Source organism: Bufo gargarizans, chromosome 4 (genome assembly GCF_014858855.1).
Source record: "Bufo gargarizans isolate SCDJY-AF-19 chromosome 4, ASM1485885v1, whole genome shotgun sequence".
In the NCBI taxonomy this organism is placed as follows: domain Eukaryota; kingdom Metazoa; phylum Chordata; class Amphibia; order Anura; family Bufonidae; genus Bufo; species Bufo gargarizans.
The window spans coordinates 431807628-431820452 of NC_058083.1; the positions used below are offsets into that span (position 1 = coordinate 431807628).

Here is a 12825-nt window from a genome sequence, read left to right on the forward strand (position 1 = left end):
TCTGAATGGAGCCTTACAGGGGGGGTGATCAGTGACAGGGGGGTGATCACCCTGATTACCCTGATCACCCCCTGTCATTGATAACCCCCCTGTAAGGCTCCATTCAGACGTCCGCATGCGTTCTGTGGATCCGATCCATGTATCCATGGATCCGTAAAAAATCATGCGGATGTCTGAATGGAGCCTTACAGGGGGGGTGATCAGTGACAGGGGGGTGATCACCCTGATTACCCTGATCACCCCCTGTCATTGATAACCACCCTGTAAGGCTCCATTCAGACGTCCGCATGCGTTCTGTGGATCCGATCCATGGATCCGTAAAAAATCATGCGGATGTCTGAATGGAGCCTTACAGGGGGGGTGATCAGTGACAGGGGGGTGATCACCCTGATTACCCTGATCACCCCCTGTCATTGATAACCCCCCTGTAAGGCTCCATTCAGACGTCCGCATGCGTTCTGTGGATCCGATCCATGTATCCATGGATCCGTAAAAAATCATGCGGATGTCTGAATGGAGCCTTACAGGGGGGGTGATCAATGACAGGGGGGTGATCAGGGAGTCTATATGGGTGATCACACCCCTGTCATTGATCACCCCCCTGTCATTGATCACTCCCCCCCTGGTAAGGCTCCATTCAGCCATTTTTTTTGGCACAAGTTAGCGGACATTTTTTGTTTGTTTTTGTTTTTGTTTTTTCTTACAAAGTCTCATATTCCACTAACTTGTGTCAAAAAATAAAATCTCACATGGACGCACCATACTCCTCACGGAATCCAAATGCGTAAACATTTTTAGACATTTATATTCCAGACTTCTTCTCACGCTTTAGGGCCCCTAAAAAGCCAGGGCAGTATAAATACCCCACATGTGACCCCATTTCGGAAAGAAGACACCCCAAGGTATTCCGTGAGGGGCATATTGAGTCCATGAAAGATTGAAATTTTTGTCCTAAGTTAGCGGAAAGTGAGACTTTGTGAGAAAAAAATCAAAAAAAAAATCAATATCCGCTAACTTATGCAAAAAAAAAAAAAATTCTAGGAACTCGCCATGCCCCTCATTGAATACCTTGGGGTGTCTTCTTTCCAAAGTGGGGTCACATGTGGGGTATTTATACTGCCCTGGCTTTTTAGGGGCCCGAAAGTGTGAGAAGAAGTCTGGGATCCAAATGTCTAAAAATGCCCTCCTAAAAGGAATTTGGGCCCCTTTGCGCATCTAGGCTGCAAAAAAGTGTCACACATGTGGTATCGCCGTACTCAGGAGAAGTTGGGGAATGTGTTTTGGGGTGTCATTTTACATATACCCATGCTGGGTGAGAAAAATATCTTGGTCAAATGCCAACTTTGTATAAAAAAATGGGAAAAGTTGTCTTTTGCCAAGATATTTCTCTCACCCAGCATGGGTATATGTAAAATGACCCCCCAAAACACATTGCCCAACTTCTCCTGAGTACGGCGATACCAGATGTGTGACACTTTTTTGCAGCCAAGGTGGGCAAAGGGGCACCTTTCGGATTTCGCAGGCCATTTTTTACACATTTTGATTTCAAGGTACTTCTTACACATTTGGGCCCCTAAATTGCCAGGGCAGTATAACTACGCCACAAGTGACCCCATTTTGGAAAGAAGACACCCCAAGGTATTCCATGGGGGGCACGGCGAGTTCCTAGAATTTTTTATTTTTTGTCACAATTTAGCGGAAAATGATGATTTTTCTTTTTTTTTCTTTTTTCCTTACAAAGTCTCATATTCCACTAACTTGCGACAAAAAATAAAAAATTCTAGGAACTCGCCATGCGCCTCATGGAATACCTTGGGGTGTCTTCTTTCCAAAATGGGGTCACTTGTGGGGTAGTTATACTGCCCTGGCAATTTAGGGGCCCAAATGTGTGAGAAGAACTTTGCAATCAAAATGTGTAAAAAATGCCCTGCAAAATCCGAAAGGTGCACTTTGGAATATGTGCCCCTTTGCCCACCTTGGCAGCAAAAAAGTGTGACACATCTGGTATCGCCGTACTCAGGAGAAGTTGGGCAATGTGTTTTGGGGTGTCATTTTACATATACCCATGCTGGGTGAGAAAAATATCTTGGTCAAATGCCAACTTTGTATAAAAAAAATGGGAAAAGTTGTCTTTTGCCAAGATATTTCTCTCACCCAGCATGGGTATATGTAAAATGACACCCCAAAACACATTCCCCAACTTCTCCTGAGTACGGCGATACCAGATGTGTGACACTTTTTTGATGCCAAGGTGGGCAAAGGGGCACATATTCCAAAGTGCACCTTTCGGATTTCACCGGTCATTTTTTACAGATTTTGATTGCAAAGTACTTCTCACACATATGGGCCCCTAAATTGCCAGGGCAGTATAACTACGCCACAAGTGACCCCATTTTGGAAAGAAGACACCCCAAGGTATTCCGTGAGGGGCATGGCGAGTTCCTAGAATTTTTTATTTTTTGTCGCAAGTTAGTGGAATATGAGACTTTGTAAGGAAAAAAGAGAAAAAAAAAAAAATCATCATTTTCCGCTAACTTGTGACAAAAAATAAAAAATTCTAGGAACTCGCAGTGCCCCTCACGAAATACCTTAGGGTGTCTTCTTTCCAAAATGGGGTCACTTGTGGCGTAGTTATACTGCCCTGGCAATTTAGGGGCCCAAATGTGTGAGAAGTACCTTGCAATCAAAATGTGTAAAAAATGCCCTGCAAAATCCGAAAGGTGCACTTTGGAATATGTGCCCCTTTGCCCACCTTGGCAGCAAAAAAGTGTGACACATCTGGTATCGCCGTACTCAGGAGAAGTTGGGGAATGTGTTTTGGGGTGTCATTTTACATATACCCATGCTGGGTGAGAAAAATATCTTGGTCAAATGCCAACTTTGTATAAAAAAAATGGGAAAAGTTGTCTTTTGCCAAGATATTTCTCTCACCCAGCATGGGTATATGTAAAATGACACCCCAAAACACATTCCCCAACTTCTCCTGAGTACGGCGATACCACACGTGTGACACTTTTTTGCTGCCAAGGTGGGCAAAGGGGCGCATATTCCAAAGTGCACCTTTCGGATTTCACCGGTCATTTCTTACACATTTTGATTGCAAAGTTCTTCTCACACATTTGGGCCCCTAAATTGCCAGGGCAGTATAACTACCCCACAAGTGACCCCATTTTGGAAAGAAGACACCCCAAGGTATTCTGTGAGGGGCATGGTGAGTACCTAGAATTTTTTATTTTTTGTCGCAAGTTAGTGGAATATGAGACTTTGTAAGAAAAAAATAAAAATAAAAAATCATCATCATTTTCCGCTAACTTGTGACAAAAAATAAAAAGTTCTATGAACTCACTATGCCCATCAGCGAATACCTTAGGGTGTTTATACTTTCCGAAATGGGGTCATTTGTGGGGTTTTTCTACTGTTTTGGGCATTGTAGAACCTCAGGAAACATGACAGGTGCTCAGAAAATCAGAGCCGTTTCAAAAAGCGGAAATTCACATTTTTGTACCATAGTTTGTAAATGCTATAACTTTTACCCAAACCATTTTTTTTTTTGCCCAAACATTTTTTTTTATCAAAGACATGTAGAACTATAAATTTAGCGAAAAATTTATATATGGATGTCATTTTTTTTGCAAAATTTCACAGCTGAAAGTAAAAAATGTCATTTTTTTGCAAAAAAATCGTTACATTTTGATTAATAACAAAAAAAGTAAAAATGTCAGCAGCAATAAAATACCACCAAATGAAAGCTCCATTAGTTAGAAGAAAAGGAGGTAAAATTCATTTGGGTGGTAAGTTGCATGACCGAGCGATAAACGGTGAAAGTAGTGTAGTGCCGAAGTGTAAAAAGTGGCCTGGTCATGAAGGGGGTTTCACCTAGCGGGGCTGAAGTGGTTAAATACAGGGCTTCTATTCAGGTATTTGAAATACAGCCATTTTGGGCAAACAAATTTAATTGAGGCCTAGTGTGGGTCAGGCCGTGTGAGATACACCCTGTATATACAGGGCTTATATTCGTCTATTAATAAAACACCCTTTTTGGGGCAAAATACACAATATTTCAGGCCTTGCAGCATCTTGATGTTTGAAATTCCAGGGTTATATACTGCTGCCATATTCAGTTATTAAACAAACACCCGTTTGGGCAAAAAAAGTTTATTTGGCAGCCTTTGCTGTATATGTCATTGTGAGATACACCATTTATATATTTAGGTTATATTCAGATATTTGAAATGCCGTCATTTGTTGCACAAATATTTAATTGAGGCCTAGTCTGGTTCAGAGCGTCTGAGATACACCTTTTAAAATACAGGGCATCTATTCAGGTATTTGAAATACAGCCATTTTGGGCAAACAAATTTAATTGAGGCCTAGTGTGGGTCAGGCCGTGTGAGATACACCCTGTATATACAGGGCTTATATTCGTCTATTAATAAAACACCCTTTTTGGGGCAAAATACACAACATTTCAGGCCTTGCAGCATCTTGATGTTTGAAATTCCAGGGTTATATACTGCTGCCATATTCAGTTATTAAACAAACACCCGTTTGGGCAAATAAAAGTTTATTTGGCAACCTTTGCTGCATATGTCATTGTGAGATACACCATTTATATATTTAGGTTATATTCAGATATTTGAAATGCCGTCATTTGGTGCACAAATCTTTCATTGAGGCCTAGTGTGGGTCAGGTCGTGAGAGATACACCCTGGATGTACAGGGCTTATATTCTTCTATTAATAAAACACCCTTTTTGGGGCAAAATACACAATATTTCAGGCCTTGCAGCATCTTGACGTTTGAAATTCCATATTCATTTACTAAACAAACACCCATTTGGGCAAAAAAAGTTTATTTAGGAAGCTTTTGCTGTATATGTCATTGTGAGGTACACCCTTGATATATTTGGGTTATAATCAGATATTTGAAATGCCGCCATTTGTTGCACAAATCTTTAATTGAGGCCTAGTCTGGTTCAGGGCGTGTGAGATACACCTTTTAAAATATAGGGCTTCTATTCAGGTATTTGAAATACACCCATTTTGGGCAAACACATTTAATTGAGGCCTAGTGTAGGTCAGGCCGTGTGAGATACATCCTGGATGTACAGGGCTTATATTCTTCTATTAATAAAACACCCTTTTTGTGGCAAAATACACAATATTTCAGGCCTTGCAGCATCTTGACGTTTGAAATTCCAGGGTAATATACTGCTGCCATATTCATTTACTAAACAAACACCCGTTTGGGCAAAAAAAGTTTATTTAGGAAGCTTTTGCTGTATATGTCATTGTGAGATACACCCTTTATATATTTGGGTTATATTCAGATATTTGAAATACCACCATTTGTTGCACAAATCTTTAATTGAGGCCTAGTCTGGTTCAGGGCCTGTGAGATACACCCTTTAAATACAGGGCTTCTATTCAGGTATTTGAAATACACCCATTTCGGGCAAACTAATTTAATTGAGGCCTAGTGTAGGTCAGGCCATGTGAGATACACCCTGTATATACAGGGCTTATAATCTGCTATTAATAAAACACCCTTTTTGGGGCAAAATACACAATATTTCATGCCTTGCAGCATCAGCACATTCGAAATTCCAGGGTTATATACTGCTGCCATATTCAGTTATTAAAAGTTTGGGCAAAAAAAAGTTTATTTGGCAGTCTTTGCTGCATATGTCATTGTGAGATACACCCTTTATATATTTGAGTTATATTCAGATATTTGAAATACCGCCATTTAGTGCATAAATCTTTAATTGAGGCCTAGTCTGGTTCAGGTCGTGTGAGATACACCTTTTAAATACAGGGCTTCTATTCAGGTATTTGAAATACAGCCATTTTGGGCAAACAAATTTAATTGAGGCCTAGTGTGGGTCAGGCTGTGTGAGATACACCCCGTATACACAGGGCTTATATTCGTCTATTAATGAAACACCCTTTTTGGGGCAAAATACACAATATTTCAGGCCTTGCAGCATCTTGATGTTTGAAATTCCAGGGTTATATACTACTTATTTGGTAGCCTTTGCTGCATATGTCATTGTGAGTTACACCATTTATATATTTAGGTTATATTCAGATATTTGAAATGCCATCATTTGGTGCACAAATCTTTCATTGAGGCCTAGTGTGGGTCAGGCCGTGTGAGATACACCCTGGATGTACAGGGCTTATATTCTTCTATTAATAAAACACCCTTTTTTGGGCAAAATACACAATATTTCAGGCCTTGCAGCATCTTGACGTTTGAAATTCCAGGGTTATATACTGCTACCATATTCATTTACTAAACAAACACCCGTTTGGGCAAAAAAAGTTTATTTAGGAAGCTTTTGCTGTAAATGTCATTGTGAGATACACCCTTTATATATTTGGGTTATATTCAGATATTTGAAATACCGCCATTTGTTGCACAAATCTTTAATTGAGGCCTAGTCTGGTTCAGGGCGTGTGAGATAAACCCTGTATATACAGGGCTTATACTCTTCTATTAATAAAACACCTTTTTTGGGGCAAAATACACAACTTTTCAGGCCTTGCAGCATCTGCATGTTTGAAATTCCAGGGTTATATACTGCTGCCATATTCAATTATTACACAAACACTCGTTTGGGCAAAAAAAAGTTTATTTGGCAGCCTTTGCTGCATATGTGATTGTGAGATACACCCTTTATATATTTGAGTTATATTCAGATATTTGAAATACCGCCATTTAGTGCATAAATCTTTAATTGAGGCCTAGTCTGGTTCAGATGGTGTGAGATACACCTTTTAAATACAGGGGGTCGATTCAGGTATTTGAAATACAGCCATTTTGGGCAAACCAATTTAATTGAGGCCTAGTCTGGTTGAGGGTGTATGAGATACACACTGTACATACTGCCGTTCTATTTTACTATTAATTAAACACCCATTTAGGGCAAGATTCTAAATTCGAGAAATATGAGGAGAGCGTCAAATAAGTGACGTGGCCCAGGTCGTGGTGCTGCTGGTGGAGCTCCTGTTTCAGGGAGAGGACGTGGTCCATCTGTGCCAGCTACATGCACAAGTGAAAACCCTTCCTCAGGTGCGAGTAGGCGACAGAACCTGCAGCGGTATTTGGTGAGGTCTTAACAAGTACAAGCGATAGTAAATTGGGTTGCTGACAGTGGATCCAGTTCCTTCACATTTTCTCCCACCCAGTCTCCTGCTGAAAAAACACAGTTGGCACCTGCAGCCAATGTCCATCAGTCTTTCACCTCACCCCCTTGCAAATCAGCCAAGCAGTCTGAGCCCCGTCATGCAGCAGTTTCTTCTGCTTTTTGATGACTCTGGGGGCCATCCACCTAGCCCTGCCCCAGAAGTGGAAGAGATTGAGTACACTGATGCCCAACCCCTTACTTTCTAGATGAGTTCATGGGAGGACCATCGCAGCACGTCTCGGATGATGACGAAACACAGGTGCCAACTGCTGGGGCCTTCGAAAAGTGTGCAGACTGACAAGGAAGGCAGGGGTGAGGACTGGGGGAAAGATGATGTGGAGGACGATGAGGTCCTCTACCCCACATGGAATCAAGGTCATGCGAGTGACCTATGTAGTTTGGAGGAAGAGGCGGTGGTCGCACAAAGCCACCAGCACAGCAGAAGAGAAAGCAGGGTGCAAAAGCGGAGCAGCCGTCCTCTAGACAGTACGCCTGCTACTGCCTACTGCAGTAAGGGACCAAGCACACCAAAGCCAGCTTCAAGGAGTTCCCTGGTGTGGCAGTTCTTCAGACAATGTGCTGACAACATGACACAAGTGGTTTGCATGCTGTGCAATCAGAGCCTAAAGCGAAGCATAAACGTTCTCAACCTGAGCACAACCTGCATGACCAGGCATTTAAGTGCTAAGCACGAGCTGCAGTGGAGTAGACACCTCAAAAAACAAGAAAGGTCTCTGGCTTCTCCTGCTTCTTCTTTTGCTGCAGGCTCTGCCTCTTTATCCACCTCTGAAGTGACAGCGCCACCTGCCACCCCGCAAACAGAGGATCTTACAGCAACACCACCACCTGGGTCACCAAGCATCTCCACAATGTCCCACGGAAGCCTTCAGTTCTCCATCTCCCAAATGCTGGAGAGGAAGAGGAAGTACCCCCCTACCCACCCGCGATCACTAGCCCTAAATGCCAGCATTTCTAAATTATTGACCTTTGAAATGCTGTCATTCCGTCTGATGGAGACAGATTGTTTTAAAGGCCTTATGGTGGTGGCTGTCCCACAGTACGTCGTGCCCAGCCACCACTACTTTTCCAGGTGAGCCATCCCTTCCCTGCACCACCAAGTGGGGGACAAAAATTAATCCTTCCTTGGATGTGGTCTCTCTTTCTCACGCTCCCTCTCTGGCGTGGAACCTCCCTCTCTGGCGTGATTCCCCGCCACCAGTGATCACCATGGGGTAGGCGCAGGGTTCGGGTTTGGGGTCAAGTTCGGGTCAAGTTCGTGTCCCGAACTTGAACTTTTTTCCAAAGTTCGGCCGAACCCGTCGAACCCAAACATCCAGGTGTCCGCTCAACTCTACTCTTTATATGTGCTGTTGTGATCTCTGGTTGTGCCATATATACTGTTCTGCTCTCTACATCTATGTCAGGATAAGCTAGGATAGGCTGAACCGTGAGGTTGACTTGACTCCATTTCATTTTTGCTATATATTGTGTGTACTGTTGGGACCCTGAAAAGTCTCAGACCCTCAACATAGAAAATTATTTATGGCTCCCGGCAGCTCTTTATGACTGCTATATGAACAGATTTTTTCTTTAACTCCTTAATGACCAGCTTGTTCTAGGCCTTACAGGCCAAGCTTTTTTTCATATTTTTATTGTCAAGTTCGAAGAACTATACCAAATATGTGGTGGGGTTATTATATTTTCATTTTTTTTCCATTGAAAAGCATTTTTTTATGGAAAAAGATGAATGTGGATTTTTTTTTATTAAACCTTTTTTAATTCCTTATTTCACCTCATAGTAGATCTCATTCACAGCCTTACCCTGCAAGTTTCCCTAACTGAATGACAGAACAGGGCATAATAGGAACACAGTAGTTTTACCAGAGATTACAATGGTATTTCATTGCAGTGTATAGAATAAGTCAGCGATGCCCAACCTGTGGCCCTCTAGATGTTGTAAAACTACAACTCCCACCGTGCCCCATTGTAGGCTGATATTTGTAGGCTGTCCAAGCATGCTGGGAGTTGCAGTTTTTCAACAGCTGGAGGAACGCAGATTGGACATCCCTGGTATAAGTGATCTTGCAACCGTATTTCAATACTTTTTGAAAATATAAATAATGGAATAAAAAATGAATATGGTCTCTTCCCAACTGCACAACTAAAAATAAAAATAGACTCAAATGGTATTTCCACGTGTAAAAATGCCTGAACTATGAAAATATAAAGGTATGTATTCTGTATGGCGAATGCTGTTATGGAAAGAATCTCAAAATCACCTTTTTGGCTGCTTTGCCTCAAACTGAATAAAAAGTATTAAAATAAGTTAGAATACCCCAGTATACTATCAATAAAAATGAAATAGCACTCTGCAAAAGAAGAGCTATCACATAGCTCCGTAGACTCAAATATTTTAAAAAATGATACAAAATGGTGATGCAAAAGAAATTCGTTTTCAAAGTTTTTTTTTCTGTTTTCAAAGTAATTTGAGAGCATAAAAAAAAAATCTATGGATTTGGTATTACTGTAGTCATGTCTACCTGCAGAATAAGGTGGATCTCTTTTTACCACACAGTGAACATCGTAAATAAAGCAATGGAGGAATTTTTCTCTACTATTTTTTTCCCAGCTTCCTACTACATCATATGGAATTTTTTATGATGCCATTAGAATATGCAAGTTCTCTTGGAAACAACAAGCCATCATACATTTCTTATCATGTTCATTCCATTAAGTTATCTGTTATCTATAGAATTTCTATTAGGCATCAGCATTGTTTGCAGCACCCGTCACAAAAGCCTTCTAGTATATACTGAATTGTTGAATTCCCAAAGAGCTATCACACTTATATTATATCTGTCATGCATATTATGCTTTTACTTTCTATGTCTGCATATTCCTTTAACACATTTGCAATTTGTTATGTTCTTTTAGAGCGACTATTCAAGTGACACGGAAAGTGAAGACAACTTCCTAATGATGCCACCAAGAGACCATCTTGGCCTCAGTGTATTTTCCATGCTGTGCTGCTTCTGGCCTTTGGGGATTGCTGCCTTTTATTTGTCACATGAGGTAAGTTTGAGCCTGATGACAATCATTAACACATACCTGTCAAATATTAAAAATAATGAATGTCTGTATTGTATGTATCTCCCAGAAATCCTTCTTGCTGTGTCGGATTAGCGTTACACATTTTTTTTGTACAGCAGGGCAGCTTTCTCAAGAATAAATTATTCATGCATAAAACATTATGCCTATGACTGTAAGACAATATGTTGGCAGCCTGAGAAGGTTTGCCTTTCTGTTTTATAGCTATTTGCAATTGTCTTTGCAATCATCTACATTATTATCTGCATTTTTTTAATTTACAGTTCTGAGGGATATAACAAAGTGGTTCGTCAACTTTTTACCAAATTGTTTCTCACACCGCCTACCCCCTCTTCCCACCAGACCTGAGGCGGGAAACATAATTACCGCATCCCCAATGCTCAGTTCTGGCTACTTTGCTTCAGTGCTTCATTTGCTGCACTTTGGTCTCTGCTGGTAAACTTCCAGAATGGACATTGTCACTTGTGCCTCTGTTGCCAATGGCCGACTGCTGTGGTGACTAGTCTTCTTAAGCAGCATGTCACTGGGTCACATCTTGGGGGGCCTGTTACCTCGGCCGCCAGTTTTTGGCTGTAGTGGCGCACCTTACCCTTTTCCATGCCAAAGGGTTACAAGCAGGGACCAAAGGAGTCAGAATCAAGCAGCAGAGAGCAGGTAAGTATGCTTCCCTCCACAGGTCAGGGGGGGAGCCAAAATTTGATAAAAGGCTGAAGAAGCCCCTTTAAAGAGCCTTTGTCAACATGATCAACTCTATTAGGGGTTGATCATGCTGGTTAAATGATACCTTTCTTTTGTCTGTATTTTAAACAGCTGCAGAAATTTCAGCATTTTTATTCAGATGAGTACATTGGAGCACCAAGGGCATGGCTGAATCCTTGGAGAGTTGCTATGATAGCACCCCTGTGATTTGCACACTTCCCCCTCCCTTTAATGGGGCCATAAACCAGCATGCTGAGGGCAGAAATGTGTCCTAGAGCTGTGTCTTAGAATGTACATGTCACATACACTACTTACAATACTGTAGCTTTACCATCTTGAGAATAGAGGTTTTCTATGCTTAGAAAGCTAATATGTATTACTGGTTTATTCATAGGCACAATATTTAATTATAAAGAAACCAGTAAAATGTATTAACTTTCTAAGTATAGACAACCACTCTTCTCAATATGACAAGGCTATAGCCTGGAGGTAAGTGGTCAACCTTCCATGTAGGTGTCCAGAGGGTTTAATAGGGTTGATCATGTTGACAGAGGCTCTTTAAGTTGCTTTTATGTGTTGAATAACCATTGATTAATTGCATTGAACAGTGAATGCACTTCTTAGACGAATAGCAACTGTTAGCTGACTTTTATATTGCCTTTCATCGAGGTTTCATTAAATTATCAGAAATTGTAGCCAATATATTGACAGTATCACTTCTATTCATCAAAGTGTCAGCAATATGAAGTAATTAAAGGTTTGGATTTTTGAACATAATTAGAAGATATTTCTGTATTAAAAGGTATTTTCCATGAACCTAAAGGGGTTGTAAAAGAATGGGGGGGGGGAGTAAATAGGCAAACCCCATCCCACACACACATACACACTCACTTGGCCAGACAAGAAAGTACAGGTAAGATTACTTACCTGCTTCCTGGCGCTGGCTCCCCGTTCCTTCTCCTCCAAGCCTATGATGCTCAACATTCGGTTTAATATTGCTGCAGCCAACGGCCGTGACAGTGACCGGCTCCTTTTACGTCATGACAAATGGTCCCATGATAGAAGAGGATTAGGTCTCTGCTGTGGCCAGTAATTGGCTGTAGCTGTGTCAAACCGGAAGCTGGGAGCTAGTACCAGGAACCAGGTGAGTAATCTTTCTTTTACTGGTCTGGCCAAGAGGAGGAGTGTGTCATACAAATGCTGAAAAGAGTTTTTGGCCTGGCAGTTGTGATGTGTACAGTACATCAAAGTAGTACCGCAGCTCCTTCTTTCTTTACCATTTACACAGTACGTGAACCCTATGGAATTACATGGATTTCTACATTGATTACAAATAAAATGTGGTCTGATTGCGGTCTGATTCATGCTTTTCAACACAAGTTCAGAACTATATGTTTGGAGGTAAAACAACACTGTACAGCAGCACCAATACTTAATCCCAACCGTGAAAAACGGTAGAGGAAACAACATGTTTTTAGGGCTGGTTTTCTGTCTTAGGGTCTGGATGTCTTGCGATCAATAAAACAAATTCTAAGGCATATCAAGCATTTTACAGTATTAGTATTTTACAGAATTTAGGGGCAGCAGTCTATGACCACAAGCTGAAGAGAAGTTGAGTGATGCTACAAAACAATGATACTCAAGAAAATCAACTAATGAATGGTTGAAAAAGAAGATTTGAGTCCTGATCTTAACCCTATTAGGATGCTGTGGCCTGATCTGATGTAGGTTGTGCACACAAGGCATACGAGAAATATTGATAAACTAAAACACACTTGCAGTGAGGAATTATCCAAAATTCCTAATCAATGTTGTCAAAGTCTCAT

The 12825-nt window shown here is 41.1% G+C and overlaps 1 protein-coding gene across 1 annotated transcript in view; it reads left to right on the forward strand.

Annotated features, from left to right (window-relative positions):
* The window catches only part of SYNDIG1 (synapse differentiation inducing 1), a 348350-nt gene that overhangs the window by 242168 nt on the left and 93357 nt on the right, over window positions 1-12825 (forward strand). The window contains exon 4 of the mRNA XM_044291433.1: window positions 10127-10264. Coding sequence (XP_044147368.1) covers window positions 10127-10264 — 138 coding nt within the window. The remainder of the gene's footprint in view (window positions 1-10126; window positions 10265-12825) is intronic.